Source organism: Colossoma macropomum, unplaced genomic scaffold (genome assembly GCF_904425465.1).
Source record: "Colossoma macropomum unplaced genomic scaffold, Colossoma_macropomum, whole genome shotgun sequence".
NCBI classification, from domain to species: Eukaryota; Metazoa; Chordata; class Actinopteri; order Characiformes; family Serrasalmidae; genus Colossoma; species Colossoma macropomum.
Window position 1 is genome coordinate 31,448,075 of NW_023494806.1, and position 23,978 is coordinate 31,472,052.

Here is a 23,978-nt window from a genome sequence, read left to right on the forward strand (position 1 = left end):
CTTGAGCTACGTATTATTAAACTCAATGAGGGACCACAAAAGTACATTGCTGGCCCTAACAAGACGCTACAAATCATATAGTGACAGAATAGCTTGCTGAAATTAGCATTATTGTAACAGTGATAATCAGACATATACAAAGAAAAAAAAGACTTACAAAGTGAAAATTTCTACATGTGTACATGTTCTACAGTGTTACATAATGACATACATGCTATAAATGACATAAAATGTAGGGGCAGCCTCGTAGCTGTGCTGTAGCATCACTCGAGTGGTCGGTCCAGGCAGCCTTGTAGTGACAGTGTAGCATTACTCTAGTGGGTGGTCCAGGCAGCCTTGTAGCTGTGGTGTTGCATCACTCAAGTGGCCAGTCCAGGGAACCTCATAGCGTCACTGAAGCGGCCTGTCCAAACAGCCTTGTAGCTACAGTGTAGCGTCACTCAAGCAGCCAGTCCAGACAGCCTTGTCGCTGCAGTGTGGCATCACTCAAGTGGCCAGTTCAGGCAGCCGTGTCGCTGCAGTGTGGCATCACTCAAGCGGCCAGTTCAGGCAGCCTTGTAGCTGCAGTGTGGTGTCACTCAAGAGGTCAGTCCGGGCAGCCTTGTAGCTGCAGTGTAGCGTCACTCAAGAAGCCACTTTGGACAGCTCTGTTGTTGCGGTTTAGCATCACTCAAGCGGCCAGTCCAGGCAGCTATGTCGCTGCAGTGTGGCATCACTCAAGCGGCCAGTCCAGGCAGCCTTGTCGCTGCAGTGTGGCATCACTCAAGCAGCCAGTTCAGGCAGCCTTGTCGCTGCAGTGTGGCATCACTCAAGCGGCCGGTCCAGACAGCCTTGTAGCTGCAGTGTGGCATCACTCAAGCAGCCGGTCCAGGCAGCCTTGTAACTGCAGTGTGGCATCACTCAAGCAGCCGGTCCAGACAGCCTTGTAGCTGCAGTGTGGCATCACTCAAGTGGCCAGACAATGCAGCCTTGTCGCTGCGGTGTGGCATCATTCAAGCGGCCGGTCCAGACAGCCTTGTAGCTGTAGTGTAGCATCACTCGAGAAGCCACTTTAGACAGCTCTGTTGCTGCGGTGTAGCGTCACTCAAGTGGCTGATCCAGATACCCTTGTAGCTGTAGTTTAGCATCACCCAAGAGGCTGGTCTTTGGGTGACGCAGCACAGCTTTGTTGCTGTGGTGTAGTATCACTCAAGAGGCCAGTCCAGACAGCCTTGTAGCTGCAGTGTATTGTCACTCAAGTGGCCGGTCAAAACAGCCTTGTAGCTGCATGTAGCTTCACTCAAGCTAACCGCGGTGTAGCATCAGTGAAGCATCCAGTCCAGACAGCCTTGTAGTTGCAGTGTAGTATCACTCAAGCCTTCCAAGAATACTTCCTTTTATAAGTCTTCTCAAGAGAAAAGTTAAGAATTAATGTAGAAAATTCTTACATTTTTTGGAAGAACGATAATTTGTATGTAGGCACATTTAAGAAAACTTTTGTGAACACTGCCCCTGGTTTGCACGCTCTTTCTTTGTTTATTTGTTCCGAGGGTGCACAACTCCCAGACTCTAAACACTTGACGGTGAATGCCTATAATGCTTTAAATGTGCTATGCTGACATCTAGGGTTTACCACACAGTACAGTTCAGTACAGTTTAGATATTTGGTCAAGATCACATGAAAATGTACACTTATTTTTAGACTTTACAATATATTTTGAGGTGACAGTTCTTGAGTGGTCCTTCTTAGATGATATAAACATTCAACAGACTCTCAGTAACATCAACAACATGTAAATGATGTAGCAGCATACATTCAGTAGATTATAAAGAGACTTTTAATTAAATGTGGAAACAAAATTTGTTTATTGTTTATTTGTTTATATGAATTCATTTGTTTTCACTTTATTTGTGGTGTCCAAGTTTATGTCTATGGATGTTAAGATGAGAGGAACTGAACATGTAACATCTCATCTCAACATCCTTAACAAGCTGTTTCAGACACACTGCTGACACCATCCTGTACCTGGATTAGGTTTTGGGTTGAGGTTAAGGTTAGGATTAGGGCTAGTGTGAGGGTTAGGGTTAAATTTTGAGCTGAGGTTAAGGTTAGGATTAGGACTAGGATGAGGGTTATGGCTAAGTTTTGTGTAATGGAAGTAACATATAAGCCTACTTACACTGTCTTGTTATATTTCATGTTCATATTTCATGCTCTGGGTGATGATGGACTAAAGTACTTTTTATTATTAGTTATGCTTTAACGGTCTGTTGATTGACTTGATTCTCCTAACTTGGTCGTCCGGATGCAGTTCCCCAGCAACGTGCAGCCACTCTTTCTTGCTTCTGAACATGGCTTGATATCACGAGTCAATTAAATATTGCCCTCTACCGGCAAAATAGCTACTGTGGAGTTTTAATTTGAAGCAGAAAATTCGAAAAGAAACTTTTATTTACTTCTCTAAGGACAGATTGGATGTGATCTTCTTTTTGTACAATGTTTAATTATTATGGGTAAATGCATGTACATAAATTGCAATTTACTTTAGAAGAGTTGCTCCAAATATGAGCCAAGCTTTACACATGTCCTCCATGAAATTAAGGAGGTAGTATTTAAAAAGATATGATTTACAGACGGTAACGCAGACGTTAAGAGTGAAGGTAGGGGGCTTTTCTGGCCCATAGGGACGTCATAGTTTATACAGTTTGGCACAGTTTCGTAAGAAGCAGCTCCCGGCACGTGAATCAAGGAAGGGGATTCACCCCCCAACGCCTCCGCGAGCTCCGGCACTTCAGGTTGCTCCCGCGGGAGTGCAGAGCGAATAAGGGCTGGGTGTCGAGGAGTGAGTAACGTTACTTCTATTATTTTAAACATTGTTCAGAAGGCGTTAGCGAAGCGGGGCCAGACGAGCCTCGTCGCTGCTAGCGAGTCGGGTTGGTTTTAAACCATAGCAGCTCAGAGAGACCCGAGGCTCCCACGCGCTTCTGCCAGCCTGGGGGGCTGAAGGATGATTCGGTTACAACGTCTGGTTTGTGTTCAGCTTTGGTTTGTCAGTAAAAAGTCAGTCAGCGGTTTCTCTTCTCACTGTTTTCGGAGTTAGTTAGCTAGTTAGGTTACCTGCTAACCTACTTAGCTAATCAGTCATTTCAAGGCGACCGAACAACCGAAACAGAGGATGAGTAATAATCACCTCTAGCCGACCAGCAGTTTCTAGTAACTGTTTTAGGTTCTGTTTATTGTTTAGTTTGCTTGTTTATTGCCTTGATACGTAAAAAAAAATCGTTCGTACGTGCTTTTCTAACGTTTACCCTCTACCGTTCTCGTCTGCCCAACGTTACTGAGGAGGGCGGCATCCACAGTGAGTAATGTTTGGGTCAAGGTCACGCTTTCGTGTGCGCCTCTGTGGTAACGTTACTCCACACTTTTCAATATGTTCTCAAACCGTTCACATGTGATTAAACTGCACTTTCTCAGACTTTCATGGAGGCTATTTTAACACATTTTAGTTTTACTCGAGCGTTTGAAGCACTAGATGCGTGCGTGCGGCGTCTGGGGCACTTCGCAGAGGAATTCCACCGATTTTTCAAAATTTCTGCCTAATTCCAGTACCAATAACTTTCGATGTAAACAGAGACATTCAGAGTGGTTTGATTTGAGATGGTTCATTTGTAGAGAAACTTACTGACTCGGATTTCTTCACAGTGGTGGTGATGGGAACCAGGGGGTCACCATGTCCTCAACACAAATACAGGCATTTTATTTAATACTCCACACCACCAGTGAACCTACACGTGTCTTCTGAGTTCTTTATGTAATGCTGATGATGGTAAAATAGTTTAAATCTGAATAAAAATATGTTTTCTTTGGGGACTATTTTGCCTCACAACACTCTGCATGTACTGCTCCACTATGAATTGATTTAAAATATAGGTTTACTTAGATCTACTTTTAAAACTATCATAAAACAATGTCCCAGAAATCAGGCAGCGTATTCATAACCATTTCATATAATAACTGTCTGTGAGGGAGATTTTACTCTTAAACTCTGGTCTCGTTTCTGGTTCTGGACGCCTGGTTCCTATCACCACCACTGTGAACAATTCTGATTCAGTAAGTTTCTCTAGAACAGAGCATTTCACACCAAACCACACTGAATGACTTTGTTGAAGGGTGAAACATTTAATTACGCAGAAACTGTGAAAAAGTGGTCTTCACTCTTTAGCTACATTGGTGTCAGCCTAGGGGCGGATGGACTACAGTCTGTAATTGGTAAGTGGAGCTGATAAAATGGACAATGAGTGTAGATACAAGGAGGTATACTTAATGAAGTGGCCAGCTGGTGTATGTGTATTTTTTACATAAACCAGAAGCTGATTTGGAATACTTATTTATTTGATTCATCCCATTAATACCATGTTTACAACTTAACAGTGCCCACACTTGTCTAACTAGGCCTCCAGCATAAAATAAGGACAGTGTAACCCTAGTTGATGATGTTACCTTAAGGGGTCTGTTCACAACAGCATGAATCCATGATGAAGATCGAGATTGGCAGTCCCCCAATTCCAATGCTGTTGTTCAGATGTTCACTAGTGCACCCTCTGTAACTCCCAACTATTTAGGCCTCTGTTTAGGCCTATTTAACATTTATATTGGTTTGAACACCAATGGTAAGTCAGTTGACATAAACTGACCGTTAGCAGCCATGACCTTTTATGAGTAGATAAATGAAACGACATCTAGGACATGTGTGCACATTGATGTTGGGTTTTTATCACTGAATAGAATTAATAATATGTATTGCCTTTGTCTTCTAGACGCCACTATGGAGCTGACAATCATTAGCGCACTTTTTCTTGGTAAGCTTCAAATGTATTCTTGAACTAGTGTAGTTTGGATAGATGGAAAACAGCAGTAAATATACAAGTAGACAAAAACAGTTCTTTGGTTAGCTTATAGCTATGGGTTAGTCATAAATCTAACTTACACAGTTTTCTCCTTACCTCAATTGTGGTCGATCAGGACATTTTTGGTGTCCAAAGTTTGCTTCTTTTAGCTTCGAGGCTAATGTAGCTAGCAGGTTAGCACTGCAAACTACGGTACATCCCTAAATCATCACACACTTGCCTCGAACCATGTCAAATAGTAAAGTAATCTCAGATAGGCTTGTTTATGTGGTACTGACACATGCAATGAACCTGAATCTTGTCTGTACTGTTGTCTTTTTTATATAGCAAATTTTAGCCACCAAATGTGGGACTACATTTGTGATAAAAAAGAAAATAGTCTAGATTTTGTCCAAACCATCACGTATATCTGATCTCTAAATGTGGCATCTGTATAATAGCAATTTCTCAACGTTTCTCCTTCACCCAGGCTTTTTTCCATTAGCTGCCTCAAATGTAGACGTTGCGCAAGTGAAGCTTAATGAATCTGTGACCCTACCCTGCGTAAAACAGTGCAGCGGTGAAGTGCAGTGGACTAGCGTTGCTAGTAAAGAAGTTGTGGCTGAATATAATCAAGACACCTGCAAAAATGAGAGAGGATACAAGCTGTCTTGTGAGAAGATCCTCGCTGGAGATCTTTCCCTCACCATTATTTCAGCTGATTTTGGCAAGAAGGGTTGGTACACCTGTGCCTGCAACGGCAGAGACATCTGCACCGTGAGCCTTCGTATTCAGTGTAAGTTACATTTGCTAGGTTGACTACAAAGAATACAAGTATCTGGGGCCTCATTTATCAAAGCATACGTAGAACCTGTTCTATATCCATGGGTAAAAATTGCTAGGATGCGCTAGAACATTGAAATTTATCAAAGGTGAACAAAGACTGTGCACTGCCAGACGGTCTCATATATGCTAAACGGCCTCCCTTCAAAAATCCTAGTAGCCTATGAAGCTTGAGTAAAGTTAAATGGAACTGTTACATGTAAATGTTTAAGGTAACACTTGAACCCAGCTATGTAAACATGCCATTAAAACATCATGGCAGATGCCAAATGCTGTTATGACAGATTATGTTCAGTAATTTAACAGAAGCTATACTGTTAAATTTAAATCGTTGTAAATCATTGAGATGTTAGAAGAGCTATGGCTGTTGACTCTTAGCGCAAGGTTTGAAGATGTGGTAACATATAAGTAATTAATAACTTTCTCTTCAGCACATGGTTTGTCTATTCAGATGAAGCCCAATGAACCCCTCGTTCTGGATCTGCCCGTAAGAGAGCCTGTGGAGGTTATTTACAACAGCAAGGGCTCAGATGGTTCACTGAGCCAGCAGATTTGCACGGTGGAGGGTCGTTCACTTCAGTGCAGTGCTAACTACAAAGAGAGAGTGTCACTGGACTGTGCTCTTCATCTGAAAGAAATGATGGCCTCTGATCATGGGACTTATATCATCAAGGATACCAAGAACAAAGAGATTATCAATACTTACAATGTCACAGTACAAGGTAGGTTTTATGTATTACATAACAACACATGGCCTGTCTCTCTGTGGTTCTCAAACCTTGTCCTGGGCTACCACTGCCCTGCATGTTCTAACATATCTAACACATCCAGTTCACCTCGGGAAGGGCTTGTTGTTTAGATCCTGTATTACATGCGCTAGGAGCAGAGGAAACTCACAGATACAGCTACTCCAACCCCAGAATTGAGAACCACCGAAAATAGATCATAATAAATAGAGCGTAATTCATTTTTTGGCATGCATGTAAATCATGACCATCTCTCCTGGCTCTTTTCCTCAGAAACTCATGATTGACAATTACATATAAAAGTAGACTGATCAAAATACGCTCTTTGGACAAAAAATTAGTCATCTGTGACTAAAACATACCTAATAGTGTGTAATACCTCCATGAGCACGAATAACAGCTGCGATTCAAGTTTCTGGATGTAGGCGACATCAACGTTCAGCCACTTACTGGCGGTCCCTGTCTGTCAGTTTCGTCTTTCGGCCACAGTTCTGATGAGAATTTCCTGTAGACTGGGATTTTTGCCACTGCTGTTTGACCCATAATGACCGTTTGCTTCAATACACCTGCAAATTCAGCTACTTCCTTCACACTATGGTCTTTGACATGCCCAAATGTAATCCCTCCTTTTTGCCAGTCATTAACATCTGCTTTTGCGGCCCATTTTCCACACATCGAACAAGACATTTACTGCACTGTACCACCTTTTCTCAATCTATGAATCCTGTTGCACACCTTACAGGTATTTATCGCCTGATCATCCTCGTGCAACGAGCCTGAAGTTACTATCACCTTAAACACGCAAGGTGATTAATTTTTGTCCAGGGAGCTTAATTACTATCCCATAGCCTTGGGGGCCAGTTTCCTCAACATGAATTAAGCCTTGTATTGGACTAAACTGCCATGCCAATGGTGAGTTACTATTGGAAATTCTAGAATATTATAAACTCAAGCTTAATCTGGGAAACTGGACCAAAATGTATTGCTTAGTCAGAATGTTGAAGCACATGTATCTGCCACTTTATTAGAAACCATTCCCTTGTAGCTTCACCTTGCTGGTGTACAGTCAGAGACTGTAGTCCATTTGTTGATAGCCAGTTTGTGTTAGCAATCTTTTAGGCTTTCAGTGGTTAGTTTCTGACCACAGATCTGCTCTAGGCTGGATATTTTTTGGGGGTGGACCACTTTTGACCTGACTTGAGCCTGACATGTGTAAAAACTCCAGCAACACATGGACGAGCAACACACTCTCTACCATGTCAGTGTCACTTCTGAGCTGAGAATGGTCCACCACCCAAATAATATATGGTCAGCAGGGGTCCTCATGATTGGGGTACCTATCCAGTGGATGGTAAATGGAGCTTATGCAGTTAGCGTGTGGCAGTACAGGAGAATGAGGAGTATGTCCCTGTGTTAAGAATGTTTTTTGTGTTTCAGATGAGCAGCCATTGCCAGTTGGATCCAAGTGCAATGAGCACACAGGAGCATGGGTGGCCCTGGTAATGGTGCTGATCGGGAGCTGGGCAATCATCTTCCATCTAATCAGAAAAATACGGCATCTTCAGAAGAAAGGAGCTAAAAGAAGCGGCCTTAGGGTCCATCAAGTTCAGGGTCCCTCAGGCTAGTTTTATACAGTACAATGTGTGCTCTATGTATACATATATATATATATATATATATATATATATATATATATATATATATACATATTAAAAAGACGCCGAATGCACACATTTTCTTATACACATTTATACATGATGTATCAACATATACATCATGTTTCATATGTATGTAATATTTACGATTAAATGTTCTTTTGAATGTGTTAATTTATGAATAATGAATGAAGAAACATCTGGCATTAATAAATGTTTTTCATAATCTTCTTTGATAATACTTGTATGCAGTTTGGTAGATTTGGTTGCCAATTTCTCGCTGTACTTTGGCCATTGCATTGTTCAATTCCATCATCAGCACCTGAAGTAATTTAATGAATGATCGGTTATATATATATATATATATATGTTGGAATATATTGGTTATATAAAGTAGGTATTGAGTGTTTACTGTAATAATTGGTCTTCCTTGGGGACAGCTTTGGAAATGGTAAAGCTAACGCATGTCAAATCATGTATTGTTTATTTTTATTCATTCTAATGTTACTGTTTTTTATACATATAAATGTTTACGGCCCAGATAAATGGCCTTCCATCACATTTTCCCAGGTGTAAGACATTTGCACAGCACTGTATACAGACACAGCAGTGCTGCTGGAGTTTTTAAGAATAGTCCACCAACCAAAAATATCCAGCCAGCAGCGTCCTGTGGGCAGCGTCCTGTGACCGCTGATGAAGGACTAGAGGATGACCAACACAAACTGTGCAGCAAGAGTTGGGCTACTGTCACTGACTTTACATCTACAAGGCGGACCAACAAGGTAGGAGTGTCTAATAGAGTGGACGGTGAGTGGACACAGTGTTTGAAAACTCCAGCAGCACTGCTGTGCCTCATCCACTCACATCAGCACCACGTCAGTGTCACTGCAGTGCTGAGAATGATCCACCACCTAAATAATACCTGCTCTGTGGGGGTCCTGACCATTGAAGAAGAGGGTAAAAGGAGGCTAACAAAGTATACAGAGAAGCAGATGGACTAAGTGTGTAACTGTAGAACTACAAAGTGCTTCTATATGGTAAGAGGAGCTGATAAAATGGACAATGAATGTAGAAACGGGGTGGTTTTTAATGTTATGGCTGATCAGCAAATCTTAAATGGCTCACTACCTCATGTGCACTGAGCAGGCCATGAAATAATCACTAGTGCACTCTATGTCCAATAGTGAAGCCACAATATAGACATACCATAGTGTGAATTACAGCAACAAGTTTCGCAGTAAGTAGCCTTGTGTGTATTTATGGAAACTGATAATTAACAGAAGTAGTTCTTTATATTTTTCTCCATATTTCCACAATGGAAAACTGATCTTCGCTGTGACTGATGGACTTGGAGTGACTGTATGAGATGATGAGGAGGCTATTTTTGCCGGTTTTCTCTCTGAGCTGCTGCTGCTGCTGCTGCTGCTGCTGTGTTTGTGCTCCATGGCCGGCAGCATGGGCGACTCGGCTCCAGACACCGGGCAGCGGTACCTTTACCGAGAGAGGACTAAATACTCCCCGGAGGAAGAGGAGAGGCTGGAAAGGCAACACTTCTGGAAAATCATCGACGCTTTTAGATATTACAGGTAACGTTAGCCAATTTGACTAGCTGCCTTCTGCGATAGCAAACTACAGGAGCCCTATGCTAAATAGTTAGCATGCTAAACATAAACAAGAGCATAGTCTAGTTAAGAACTTAAGTTTTAAAAAACTTCGACTCTTCAGGAAGGTTTTAAAAATACTAGCTAACTAAGTCCTCTCACATTAGCGCGAATGTTTACTGGGCAGCAGTGAACAGTTTTATTTTGGTTCAGATAGCCCTGGAGCTAACGTAAGCTAACTAGCTAGCATCGTCTCCTCAATAATAACAACAAAATACGCGTTAAATAATTAAATCGCGGTCTAAATACTCCCATTCATTTACTCTCAGTTGGTGTTTGTAGCGTATAATTTGTGCAATGACTGCGATAACTTCTAGCTAGTTGTGTTTTTCTGTAGTAAAAGTTGAGTTGTATGTAAGTTAGTGTGAGGTGTGAAGCTAATAACTTACCTCGCCTACGGAATTATTTTTATTCATCGGTATAAACTCAACACGAAACCTACGCGTCAATTTCGAAGGTGATTTTTTTAATACCGAACTGAAAGTCTGGGAATTGAACAATGAACTTCACTGTTAACTGTGATACACGTGGTTTCAGAAAGTGGTTTAATCTTTTTTTCGGGGGTTGAAAAGCCTCTAAAGTGAAATGGTGATTATTTTTTAATAAGGTGCAGCCACGGATTAATATATTGAGGCCACAAATTACTATATCGAGGCCAAAGATGAGCTAATCTGTTGTTGCCACAAATGAATATGTAGAGGCCATGAGATACTATATTGAGGCCGCAAATTCATGTACTGCAGCCACAAAATACTATATCAAAGGCCAAGAATTAGCTAGTATGTTGAGGCCACAAATTAGTATGTTGTGGCCACAAATTAGTATGTTGTGGCCACAAATTTATATACAGAGGCCATGCGATATTATATTGGGGCCACAAATTCCTATACTGCCACACATTACTATATCAAGGACAAACATTAGCTAATGTATCGAGGCCACAAATTAATATATTATGGCCACAAATTTATATACACAGGCCATGAGATACTTTATTGAGACCACAGATTCCTGTACTGCAGCCACAAATTACTCCTACATGAGATACTATATTGAGGCCACAAATTACTGTAATCAAGGCCACAAGTTTATATATAGAGGCAATGAGATACTATATCGAGGCCGCAAATTACTATGTCAAGGCCAAAAATTAGCTAGTATATTGAGACCACAAATGAATATATTGTGGCCACAAATTTATATACAGAGGCCATGAGGTACTTTATAGAGACCACAAATTACTCCTACATGAGATACTATATTGAGGCCTCAAATTACTATATCAAGGCCAAATATTAGCTAATATATTGAAGCCACACATTAATATATGAAGGCCATGAGATACTATATTGGGGCCACGAATTCCTATACTGCTTCCACAAATTACTATATTGAGGTCACAAATTAATGTATTGAGTCCTTGAGGTATAAAAAACTTAACTCGTGGCCTCAAAATATTCATTTGTGGTCATGCTTTCTTGCATAATCATCACCATGTCATCTCTGGAGCTCCATAAAAGTGGAATTCTGTCAGTTTCTGCATTATTCAATGATGAAGACATAAACAGTCATTTACAGAGGTTTGACCTGAAGTGGTTACTTATAGAGAAACTTGGTGACCCATTTAATGTGCTAACTTTCTGTGAGGGAGCTTTAAGAGATGTTAAACCCTTCAGACATCTCAAGGTGACACAGTGATTTTGTTAATAAGGCGTGGCTACGAATTAATATATTGAGGCCATGAATTAATATAATATAGTGAGGGGAACTTGTGGGCTCAATATGTTAATTTGTGGCTGATGCCTTGTTAAAAAATAATCACTGTGTCACCTTGGGGGCTCCGTAAGTTCCTGTCACCACCACTGTGAACAATTCTGACTCAGTAAGTTTCTGTCTGAGTGACTGCTTACATCCTAACAGTTCAACTGTGCAGAAATTCTGAAAATTCACCTTTAACTGAAAGATCTAAAGATCTTTTGACACCTACATTTGCTGTGTGGTTTCATAATATATACTAGTACATACTATGCTATGCTGTTACTGCTGTAATTCTGCCCACCCACCTGCTGTACCTCACTCTCTAATCAGAACCCATGTTCAGGAGCGTGTGAACCGGACCGAGCGGCAGTTCCGCAGTCTTCCTCAAAAGCACCAGCGGCTTCTGTCTGGATTCCTGCCCAACCTGGCCAAGATCCGCCGCTGTGTGGACCAGAACTACGAAGTGCTGCAGGCCATTGTGCACAACTGCATCCACATGTTCGAGAACATTGAGTACGGCGAGGATGTAGGTGAAGCTGTTATTTATTACAGGTCGCAGGCTGTAGGGCTGTTTTCTTGCACATACATTGTTATTGGTTCAGACCTAATCTTTGGGAAAATATCTGGCATATCTTTCCATCTTGTTAGCTGTAAGCCGCTTTTCCACCGAATGGTACTGGCTTGACTCCAAACCTGTGCTCTTCTAGGACAATACAAGGAAAGTTGGGCCATCTTCAACATTCGACATGGACAAGCTGAAGTCCACCATCAAGCAGTTTGTGCGTGACTGGAGTGAAACAGGCAAAGCTGAGCGGGACTCCTGCTACACTCCTCTCATAGAGGAGATACAGAGACAGTTCCCTCCTGACCAGTGGTGAGTATATTGCTGTATATATACACACATAAGGCTCAGCATAAGCACTGTCCCAGATACACACTACATATACATGTCATTTACACTAGTAGGCATACAGCATTATAACCAAATCTGATCCTGGATTTTGCATTCACAAATAACCAGTAAATGTAACTAAGTCACCATGTTGTTATCACAAAGGAGGGGTTAAATATCTGTAGTACCCTGACTCTGATGAGATAGTGAACTAATTATTATCATCATATCACAAGTACAGCTGTTGGTGCAAGATGCACACTTATTTTTAAATAATTTGTACTGATGTGCATCATTTACTGGGCTACTCTGTGTCTCTGCTTATTTATGTGTTCATATACCTTCTTCAGTGTGATATACAGCCAAGAAGTGGGCGATATGGCAAAATTATTACAATATCACTATAATTTTCATGATGCACAAAATGTCAATATGTTTATTTTTTCTGGCATGTGATGAACGAACAAAAAGAAACAGTGGTGCCACATTTAAAAACAAAAACTATGAGTACAGTGAATTGTTTTGTTTTCAACATACTGCACTGCACTAAATCCAATTAAACTGGACTAATTATGCTCGAACATAACAAACATGCGGTTCTTCAGTGTTCTAGAAGTACTGGCGATATCCACAATGAGCTTAGAAAAGCATATTGGGGCATATCGTGAGGTAATTTATCCCAATAATGACTCATTTTCTCATGTTGCCCAGCCCGAATTACACCATCTCTGAGGAACTAAACAGATTTTCTATTAACTGCAGCACCTCAGCTAATTAGATATTAGGGGTTTGGTTCCCAGACATGGTTTATGCCTAGCCTGGGACTGAATTGCAGTGTCAGTGATGATTTGGAGATTCTAAAATATGACCTTACATGCCACAGATGACATAAACAAACATATCGTGTTTTTCCTTTTCTACAGCGACGTCTCTAAGGTCAACGTCCTGGTTCCTGGAGCTGGTCTCGGTAGGCTGGCATGGGAAATCGCCCGCCTGGGTTACGCCTGCCAGGGAAACGAGTGGAGCTTCTTTATGCTCTTCTCCTCAAACTTTGTCCTAAACAGGTACTTGGAAGTATATGTGTTGTTATACCCTTGTTGAAGAACCCAAGATACATGCTGTTCTGGAATTTGCTGGAAAATGAGACTAGAACTAGATTCCCTTTCTTGCTGACCAGTCGAAATAGCAATGTAGAATAGCTGTGAAAGAGCAAAAATGAGGATGGCATGGGTGAGCCTGAGGACTTGGTTGGAAAATACTCTTTTATATCATAATTAAACCAAAGTAGGGTTTCTTAAGACAGTTTTTGGGATCTGCCAGACAGCTCACATATATGTCCAAGCTTCCAGTACACATGTAGAAGGGGTAATTGCTTACTTCAGGTATGTTAAAAGTTAGGATGGAGCATAAATGTGGACCATTTAGTCAGCCCCGGGGATTAAAATGAGAAATTGAACTAGTGGAAGTTACATCTTTGTGTAGTTGTTGTGTATCTGGTGATACTAAAACTGAATCCTCCTATATTAACAGGTGTGAGAAGGTGAATGATTTGACGTTGTATCCCTGGGTTCACCAGTTCAGCAATAACAAACTCTCCGCCGATCAGACGAGGCCGGTGTCCTTCCCAGATGTCAACCCCCAGAGTCTTCCGCCAACCTCCAACTTCTCCATGACGGCTGGGGACTTCTTAGAAGTGTATACTGATCCGAGTGAGTCAAGGTGTTGTTCTATTGCAGTGCTTTTCAAGTCCAGTCCTGGAGTATCTCTGCTCTGCATAGTTTCCTCCTCTAAAACATCTGATTAGGGCTGTACGATAAATCGTATTTATATCGTTATTGTGATATAAGTTTTAGTGATAAACATGCTGTTAGAGCACTGATGACGGAACAAATTACCTCATACATGCAGCGCCAGAGAGAGACATCATTTTCTGTGCGGGGATTTAACCTTGCTGTCCCACGTGTCCTCCTTAATTAAATGTATCACATACTGGCTCAAGTTAAATAACATGTATAGCGTGAATGGGGCTGGACTGAAGTTCGTCTGCATAGTTCAGGGATGTCCAGTCTTATCAAACAAAGGGCCAGTGTGGCTGCAGGTTGTCATTCTAACAGTGCTGGAGCATGTGTGATCAGTTGTTGAAGACTGAGACCAACTGGTTGAACAAGAGGAATCAGGAGAGCTCCTGCTTGTTTCTAATGAAAATCTACAACCACATCAGCCCTTCGTGGATAAGACTGGACACCCCTGGCATAGTTTAAACAACAGTCAACATAAAATCAGTAGAATTTTGAGGTTTTTTGACATGGATCTATCTACATAGGCTAACGGTTAGGTGACGAACACATTTGCAGGCTTTAGCTCGAGGTTACACTCAATGTGATGTTTATTAGGATGGTTTAATCTCAGCTGTATTCCTTCATCAGGGGTTCTCGTTCTACAAGTGAAAATTAAGTGGAGTCAAGGAGTACACTTCAAAGACTTGAGAGTCAAAAGTCGGTATCGACTTAACAAAACCCAGAATTGTGCTTTACTAATTAAGACTAATGGAACAAGTTGCCCCTGCGATGGACTGGCGACCTGTCCAGGGTGTATCCTGCCTTCCGCCCAATGACAGCTGGGATAGGCTCCAGCACCCCACCGCGACCCAGAAGGATAAGCGATTTAGATGATGGATGGATGGAACAAGTTGCCCTAATGTGTACAATTCAGAAACAGTCCACAAACTGAATGTAAAACTTAGTCTAATATCAATTATTTATCCTGTGCCCTGAGATCTGACCAGAGAGTAATAATGGGCAGCAGTAATCAGTGGGTCCATAAAGGTAGCTGTTGTTGGTGGCAGAAGACAGATATATCAAACAGGTCAAACAGTTGACCTAACGTAGGTATAACGTGCAGTATCCTTGTTTTTCCACAGAACAAACTTATTTTGGAACCTTTGGCTGAGTGTTTGGGCTCAGATCTTCACACTAGAGAAAACTATAAGCATTGCTTGACTCTAAACATGATTCTGGATAAATGTAGGCATTTGTATGGGAGTGTAAAACAGTATATCATTTAATATCCACCAACATATCTTACTATAACTATCAAGCAAGGTAGCTAATTAGTCAAATTAAATGCTTTAGAGCGGCATAAAATGACCATAAAGACAACTAAATCGTTAATCACGGTTATTATACACAGTTCCAGCTGTCTCTCAAGCTAATGGAAAATGAACTAGGACTAGAACCATAAATTCTTTGAGTTCCTGTTTGTGTCCGTTCTTGTTTTTCCATGGGCAGCGGGAAAATTGTAACTTGATGGTTTGTCGTCTCCAATAGATACCTGGGACTGTGTTGCCACCTGCTTTTTCATCGACACGGCTCATAATGTCATTGATTATATAGAGACCATCTGGAATATTCTAAAACCTGGTGGAATTTGGATCAATTTGGGTGAGTCCACCAAACTTACAGTTTGTCTTGTGTATGTCGCCATAATCACAGTAAACTATTGTAATACATACTTCATTGCTGAACACTACAATATTAAAAATATTCTTTATATTTCTGCTCTGTTTTTAAGGTCCACTTTTGTACCATTTTGAAAACATGGCCAATGAACTGTCTATCGAGCTGAGCTATGAAGACATAAAAGGTGTTATTTTGAAGTATGGATTTGAGCTGGAGGTAAGGCAACACGGACTAAAAATGTGCATCTTGACCTTTAGCAACAATTTGATGATAATCAAAATTAAACAATATTCCCAAACATAGTAATCCATTTTTTATAGATTACAGTATGTCTCTTATGTAAGTAAGTCTAATTGAGATTTCTTCTTGTTTGCACAATGCTTAAAGCTTCCATTACGTGTAAGCTACATTAGACTTGTAGTTTCAGTGCAAAACTAAAGAAGCAAGACACTAAATATGTCTTGGCTGATCAACTAAATTTGGGTAGTATTTTTTGTGTGAATTTGATTTTTCACTGAAGTATTGCTTTTAGATTGACTGAATTTTTTTCATTTTTTTTTTTTCAACTGTTTAGGCGGAGAGAGAGTCAGTCCTCACCACGTACACTGAGAACGATCGCTCCATGCTCAAGTACTTGTATGACTGTGTCTTTTTCGTGGTTCGGAAACCCGCGGACCACCTGTCCAACGGAGCCCTGTCCCCCAAAGATAACCAGCTGGACAATTCGGTAGAGAAAGAAGAGACGGCAACGTGACATCAGATGGACCGAAGCTTTCACTTAACTGCAGTACCTCAGATGCATTTACATCAAAGACACAGAGTCATTTTTATATCTAGATTATTGAATTCTTTAACACCTCGTTACCCTCTCAGTCCCAGTTCTGAGCACCAACACACTGTTCTTTTTTTGTGTTCTCCCTGCTCTATTAGCCCTGTTGGGTAAAATGTCAAGCCATTAATGAGCTGAAGCAGTTATATTAGAGAAGAGAGAACACAGATCTGTAGTCCGTAGAGGTTCCAGGAATGGACCTACACTCCAGGGTTTGTGCCCAAAAAGACTTACGGATGTAGGAGCAGATTACTAGTCTCTATTGTTCATAATCAAGCATTCAAATTCTTTGATCTAGGGTGTAGGATCCTGTCTGAACTGGTCATAATCATCGCAAGCTAGCAGCCACTCTTCTGGAAGAAACCTCCTTGCTTTGTGAATACAGACCTTGAGTCATCATACCTTTGCACAGCAACCCAAAAACACCACCATTCCAGCGCTGGCAGCTTTAAATGTTTAGAACGGTAACTAATAAACAGTGTTAACGCGGAGAATATTCTAGAGAACCAGTATGAATAGGTTAGAAATTTCCAACAAACACATGCAGGTATGGCACACCAAGCAAATGTTTGTAATTGTTGGTGTTTGAGGGGTTTAAGGCCAGAACACATTGATCAAACCCCCCCAGAAAGCAAATGTTTGGTTGGTGTATCGTAACTGTGCAGTTGCTGGGACAATTTAGAAAGAATCTACAATCTAAAGAGCAAAGATGCCTAAGAAATCACATTAAATTACATTTAGTAATACTTATCTAAGTACCACTAGGCTCGGAGCTCAAACCGGCTTTGCTAAATGGGGCACCTGCCGAGCCTTTTTCAGGGTGGTCCTTCAGACAAACTCTAAAAGCTTCTCAACCCTGCACTCCACTTTCCGTAGCTGGGCTATGAGCTCAACTTGATCTGCGTCGCCCTCACTGCTGATTTATGTGATAAAAACACAGCAAACGAGCCAAATAAAACAAATAAATGCTAAAACTGAAACCATGATAGTGATTAGGAGTGAGCAATGTGAAATTTTATCGTTACGTTGATAAATTAGGTTATATTACACTTTTCTGAGCATATTGTGGACGTCATTAGCTACGAACTCTGATCGACAGCATGTTTAATTACAAAAAGATCATAATTAGTTGGGTTTAATCCGATTTGGTGCATCACAGTGTGTAAAATATGAGAAAAAATAATTGTATTCGTAGTTTTGATAGTATTTTTTATGGGGGCCTCTCTCACAAAGCCAGTTTAACTTAGACAGGGTACCTGAAGTTTCAGCTTCGCAAAACCTGACAAATTAAATGGTTAATTTGTTTTATGAAGGCAGTTAACTTTTTCCGTTATTCCAAGTTTAGATACTCAAGCTGCGATCAAGCAGACATTTATGACGAACGGCCAGTCGTCTGAAACGTGAGGTGACCTGAGTGGCTTATATTTCAAAGTAGGGAAAAGAAAAACCTACGTTAATATGTAGAAAGTAAAGCATTTATATCAGCTGCCACTGTGTTGGTGCTTATTGGACTAATAATTGATGTATTTTCTTAATATCTATATAGTACGATTTGCTTCCTTTGCTAAAAAAGCTTTATGATTGACTCCACAAATGTCACAAAGAAAAAGGTGACCAGTCCCTCTTTGGTCAGAAGCTTGTCCTGATTGTTCAGAGAGGTGGTTATAACCCCAAATCCCGCACTTAACTCGCCTAACTAAGTCTGGTGGTCTTTGCATTGTTTTTCAGTATTATGGAAAGCCTTACATGATGCTACGTCGTAATTTTGTGATGTCTTACTCTGCCTTCACACTACGCTCGGTCAGCTGGGAAGTCACCCAAGCTCACATGCCAAACTTTGGGTGGCATGTGAACGAAAACAAGTGTTTCTTACCGTCATATTTTCAGTGATTCTTTGGCAATCCGGGTATGAACTTCAGATGCTGGACACAGTTAAAGGAAAGTTTCACCAAAAAGGACATGTATTTTTGTATTTCTTTGGTTTCTTACTGATATGCCGATAGACAGCGTTCTCAGGCTGCTCCATTTCAGCAACCCAGCAGTTCACCAAATATGATTTTTATTAAAAAATCCAACTTACTGCTGACTTCGCAACTCCTCACTTCCCTGGATGATGACAGTTATCACAGCACTAAGTAAGCAAGTTGTTTTAAACTTACTGTATGATTGTACTGAATCTGCTATTAACACATTCATTTTACAGTAAAGGGGAGAAATCGGTTCTTTTTTCCAAAATGTGAAATGTGACTTGCCTTGATGTTTAGCAGTGTAAACACTGAAGATGTATTTTATTAATAAAAACACTTTTATCAAATATACAAGTTTGCTATTGTATGTTTAGTCCTTGGTATTACTCATTTATAGCAAAATTCTGATATGCAGTACTGTGGAAAAGTTAGAGACCTGCCATTAAGTTCATTTTTTCAGCGTTGGGGTGGGGTAGGGGGTGAGAGAGAAGTAGAAAGCATATTTAACTGAAACATAAACAGGGGAGAAGCCCTAACAACTAAAAATGTTGTAAAATGTTTCTCTTTCTGTTTGTATGGAATTCGCCCATCATGGACAAATGGTTATGAACAGTCTTTCAAAAGATCAGATCCAGAGGCTAAACAGGCGAAACAGCCACTGTATCTCAGATTAGGAAAACCAAGAAATCCAAGTATAAACCGAAACGAAGAAAACCCAGCAGAGCCTTTTTCGCTCCACAATAAAACAAACGGACAGAACGTCTTCAGGGGCCAAAGATCTCCTTTGCTCCTCGCAAAACAGGCATAGGATGTCAGTGGGCTTCTTTCCATTCTAGAAAAGTAAAAGAAGCACCTCATTCACCTGAGTTTCACCTCATTCAGAAGCTGAGACTTTATCAGAGCTTTCAGATGGAGCTTGGATGTCTGTAACAAATCTGCATCTAAACCTGTGAAACTGAGCCCTTTCTTCAGCGTGTCATCCACAACTCGGTAGCTGCCAAACAACATCAGCTAACTCAGGAGGCGAGTAGGAAACGTTGGGTCATTTTAGTGTCTGTTGCATTGCATTATATTATAAAACCAAGCAAAATTGACAACTTACACTGATTATTTCCTTATATTTGTTTGCACTTTAAATGATCTCGGTAAAATGATTTTGTGGTCAGTTGTGTGGGCTGCAAGTTTAAAAAGGCTGGGATCGTGAACGCCTGGTTTTCAGACAAGTAGCTAGTTCATATCCTGTGAGCCAGTTAGAACAACACACTTCTGGGTTGTTGGTTCTGGATTTCTCCTTGATGCCACCACCCATCAAATGGATAACATAACAGGCATTGTGGACCAGGAATTAAAACTGAACCAAAAATTTCTCGAAATTTTTACATACTATCGTCGTTGAGACGTAAACAGAGTCATTCAGAGTGGTTTGATGTGAAACGGTTAGGTATATAGAGATTTCTTTACAGCGGTGGTGATAGGAACCCGGCGTCACCATGTGTACAACACAAATATAGCCATTTTATTTACTATCCGAAACCAGCAGTGAACCTACACGAGTCTTCTGAGTTTTATATGTCATGTTGATTGTGGTAAAATAGTGATAAATCTGAAAAAACTACGTTTTTTATGGAGACTATTTTTGCCTCACAACGCCCTTCTTGTATCCTTCCGCTACGAACGGATTAACGACGTTATTTATCACAATTTTATCACAAAACTATCGTAAAACAATGTCTCAGGCATCAGGCAGCATATTCATAACCATTCTGTGTAATAACTTTCTGTGAGAAAGCTTTTAGAGGCATTAAAGGTCAGACTTTTGGTTCCCCTCACCGCCACTGTGAATGACTCCGTGCCCACTGCTACACTGGTCAATCGATCATCCCGCCAGACGAGGGCGCTGCAGCCTCCTTCTCCAGCGACCACACTGGCACAGCGGATGGTAAGATACCTGTGGAGTGGAGGATGTGCGCCGGTGTCTGTCCGTTTTCACCGGGGTTAACGGAGAGCACTCGCGGGACTGAAGTGCCTCTTCTCGCCCGTATGACGAAGCGGAGGGCCGAGAGCGCCTCGCCTTTCTGCTCCGTGCCCGAGAAGAAGCGCTGCCGCTCGGTCTGCAGCAGTGCGGACTCGCCGCTCTCCTCCGCACCTCCGCTGCTCCAGTACCCGGCTTCATCGGACTCGTCGCCGCGCCGCAGGAAGAGACCGAGCCGCCCTGACCCGCTCGAGAGTCTCCCCGAGCCGAAAAAGGCGCCTGCTGTCCGGCAACCTTCACCGCAGACCGCCGCCGAGGACTGTTCTAGAAAATTCGGCGATGCGAGCGGAGCGACGGGTCCGGCCGAACTGCAGGCCAAACGGCCGAGAGAAGAGGAGGACCAGCTGGACACGGACACGGCAGAGGAGCTCACGAAGGTCTGTAGTTACGAGTTTAGCACATTTTGAGAGCTCAGTTGGTTTAAATTGGGTCTGACCGCGGTCAGGGTTTGCGGGGTTATTCACTGCCTGAACGCGAGGTGTCGCTGTAGACTAAGAAATGGCGCTGTTCGTTTTGATTCAAAGTCTAGCGCTTTTTATTAGAGGGCAGTGCCACCGATTTTTCAAATTTTTTTGCATTATTCCGTCGTTGAGATGTAACCAGAGTTATTCAGAGTGTTTTGGTGTGAAATGGTTAATTGTAGAGACTCATTTCTTCACAGTGGTGGTGATAGGAACCAGGGGTCACCATGACTACAACAGAAATATAGCCATTTATTTACTACCCAATAAAGCCACCAATGAACCTTCACGTGTCTTCTGAGTTTTCATATATTATGATGGTAAAATAGTCATAAATCTGAAAAAAGAAAGTTTTCTTGAGGGACTGTTTTGCCTCACAACCCCCTGAATGTATCCCTTCACCATGAATGGATTAAAATTCATTTTAAACCAAAATTTTCATAAAACAGTGTCTCCGTCATCAGGCAATGTATTCACAACTGTTTCATGTAATAACTTTCTGTGATGAAGAAGCCTTTAGACATGGACGTCTTGGTCCACCACCACTGTGAACAGTTCTGACTCTGTAAGGTTCTAGAACGGAGCTTTTTACACCAAACCACTCGGAATGACTCTGTTTACATCTTAACCCTTTAATTATGTGGAAAGTTGGAAAGATTGGTGGATTTCCCCTTAAAATTTGAATCTAAATTTAAAAGTACCCTGAAATATTTCAATGTGAAATACACTGTGAAGTACAATGTGTTTAGGTGACGGTGGGCACTGTGTTAAAATGTCTTAGTTTTCTACATTTGGCTGCATTTATAATCCTCTACAAATAATTCTGAAATTTCTCAGTATTGAAAATCCAGGAAGATCCCGATTTCCCGATTGCATCAGCTCACAATTCCCAGCTGTTAAAAAGAAGTAACCTTTGAGAAAAATTGTCAAAATTTAAGATTATTGGCACCACGCTTCTCACTGTTGTATCATGTCCTTAGATATTGACCTGATATGTCCACCTCTACTATTTCAGGCGATGCACAGTGATGATGACGTCAGCGATGACCTTCTTTGCGCCTTCAACTCATTCCAGTTCTGGAGGGCTCCCCTCCCAGAGTTAGACCTTTCCCTCTTGGACCCGCAGGTCAAGGGAGACGCTACTACCAAAGGCTCCACAGAGGCCATGGAGACGTGAGGCAGATTCTGTGGTGATGTGCAACCACGTGAGCACCTGGTGCCAGTTTATGGGCCTGTCTGCCCGGTACAGACTCCAGGATGTTTTTGGATGAGGCCGAAGACTCTGCACAGGTCTGTGCATGGACGTTTATTCATGGACGGACTGGAGGCATGTTGGGAAGGCTTGCTGTGTTTTGACAGCAAGTAGGTATCTTATGGATGTTGATGCCATATTTCTGATTTTTCTCTTTTTTTTTATTTGTACAATCTGTTATGAGGGCATAAAATGCTTTGGTTTAATCAAATACTTACTTTCCTTCTAGGTCAGTACAGCAAAATGAGTTAGCCAAGTGAAAGTCGGATTTAAGACAGTGTTACAGTTTAAGGTGTTAATGTTCTAACTGCTGGTGTTTTAGCTGAACAGAATTTTCATGGGTTCTTTTGTTCCCTTTCTTGAAATAGATAGCTATCAGAATTTAAATCTTTCTTGTCATAGCATAAAACAGACTGCATAATTTCTTATAGTGTATAGATTTTGCCTTCCTAATCTTACTGGCTGTGACCACGAAGAGTAATCTGTGATCATTCTCGCTGATGAGATCACATTTTTTCCTCTTCATTATATACTGTTAATGTATTGCAAACCTGTTTTCTGCAGTTGTTTCATAGCAATAAAATGTGAACTTTTCCATATATAGTGCTTTACGTGTGTGTGAAATTAGTAAGGTTATAGGCAAATTTCTTTGAACAATAACCAATTAGATTGGTCGTCAACAGGCAAGCCTAAAAGGAAGGATGAGATCTGTCAAAATTGTATCGTTTGAGCCATGTTTGAAGCTGCTCTCCAATACTCGATATTGACAAGCATTGTCAGAACAAAACTGTGTATCTCCATTTTTGCTTTTTTTCATTTTTTGACATAATATGAAAACACTGGCTTATATTGTGTCCAAATTCAGGACAAACTGCCCAATAGAAATAGTCCAAAATGACATAAAATCTTGTTACATTAACTTAAATAAATATCCTGTAAAGTTACCATTTTGGAGATGCAAGTTTCTGTTCTGATAGTGACATTGTGCACATCTGTACACTGACTGGTGTCTACATTAAGTACACCTCCTTATTTCTACACTCATTGTCCATTTTATCAGCTCCACTTATCATACAGGCTGTAGTCCATCTGTTTCTCTGCATACTTTGTTAGCCCCCCTTTTACCCTGTTCTTTAATGGTCAGGACCCCACAAGATCACCACAGAGCAGGTACCATTTGGGTGGTGGATCATTCTCAGCACTGCAGTGACACTGATGTGGTGGTGGTGTGTTAGTTTTAGAGGTTTTAACACCTCAGTGTCGCTGCTGGACTAAGAATCAACAGCGTCCTGTGACACTGATGAAGGACGAGAGGATGACCAACACAAACTGTGCAGCAACAGATGAGCCACTGTCTATGACTTTACATCTACAAGGTGGACCAACAGGGTAGGAGTGGACAGTGAGTGGACACAGTTTAAAAACTCCAGCTGATCCACTTGCACCAGTTATATTCGCCACTTATTTCTAGCTGAAGTTGAAACGAACATAAATGCCAAGACTGGGGCTCGCTTTCTCTCAGTATACCTCAGCAGCTCTGGTCGCTGTTCAACACATA

At 41.3% G+C, this 23,978-nt stretch overlaps 3 protein-coding genes across 3 annotated transcripts; all 3 read left to right on the forward strand.

Annotated features, from left to right (window-relative positions):
* Window positions 1-2,697: 2,697 nt before the first annotated feature.
* On the forward strand, window positions 2,698-8,080 carry LOC118827086. The gene is made up of 5 exons (XM_036598289.1): window positions 2,698-2,822; window positions 4,798-4,839; window positions 5,357-5,662; window positions 6,141-6,431; window positions 7,893-8,080. Exons 2-5 carry the CDS (start codon window positions 4,806-4,808, stop codon window positions 8,078-8,080), a joined length of 819 nt encoding a protein of 272 aa, XP_036454182.1. The 5' UTR covers window positions 2,698-2,822; window positions 4,798-4,805.
* A 1,420-nt stretch (window positions 8,081-9,500) lies between these two features.
* carnmt1 (carnosine N-methyltransferase 1) lies at window positions 9,501-19,026 on the forward strand. Its single transcript, XM_036598840.1, has 8 exons — window positions 9,501-9,696; window positions 11,860-12,055; window positions 12,237-12,403; window positions 13,345-13,485; window positions 13,952-14,130; window positions 15,748-15,861; window positions 15,992-16,095; window positions 16,454-19,026. The coding sequence occupies exons 1-8, from the start codon at window positions 9,554-9,556 to the stop codon at window positions 16,631-16,633; spliced, it is 1,224 nt and encodes a 407-aa protein (XP_036454733.1). The 5' UTR covers window positions 9,501-9,553; the 3' UTR covers window positions 16,634-19,026.
* Window positions 19,027-20,489: 1,463 nt separating this feature from the next.
* Window positions 20,490-22,581, forward strand: wu:fa19b12 (uncharacterized protein LOC560551 homolog). The gene is made up of 2 exons (XM_036598734.1): window positions 20,490-21,084; window positions 22,184-22,581. Exons 1-2 carry the CDS (start codon window positions 20,638-20,640, stop codon window positions 22,343-22,345), a joined length of 609 nt encoding a protein of 202 aa, XP_036454627.1. The 5' UTR covers window positions 20,490-20,637; the 3' UTR covers window positions 22,346-22,581.
* Window positions 22,582-23,978: the final 1,397 nt, after the last annotated feature.

Bases quoted from the DNA above. Each gene is read 5' to 3' on its own strand.
- LOC118827086 (XM_036598289.1), top strand. From the start codon at position 4,806: ATGGAGCTGACAATCATTAGCGCACTTTTTCTTG. The intron at 5,663-6,140 runs GTAAGTTACATT...CTTTCTCTTCAG, and splicing joins CGTGAGCCTTCGTATTCAGT to CACATGGTTTGTCTATTCAG. The intron at 6,432-7,892 runs GTAGGTTTTATG...TTTGTGTTTCAG, and splicing joins TTACAATGTCACAGTACAAG to ATGAGCAGCCATTGCCAGTT.
- carnmt1 (XM_036598840.1), top strand. From the start codon at position 9,554: ATGGCCGGCAGCATGGGCGACTCGGCTCCAGACACCGGGCAGCGGTAC. The intron at 12,056-12,236 runs GTAGGTGAAGCT...GTGCTCTTCTAG, and splicing joins ACATTGAGTACGGCGAGGAT to GACAATACAAGGAAAGTTGG. The intron at 12,404-13,344 runs GTGAGTATATTG...CCTTTTCTACAG, and splicing joins CAGTTCCCTCCTGACCAGTG to CGACGTCTCTAAGGTCAACG.
- wu:fa19b12 (XM_036598734.1), top strand. From the start codon at position 20,638: ATGTGCGCCGGTGTCTGTCCGTTTTCACCGGGGTTAACGGAGAGCACT. The intron at 21,085-22,183 runs GTCTGTAGTTAC...CTACTATTTCAG, and splicing joins CGGCAGAGGAGCTCACGAAG to GCGATGCACAGTGATGATGA.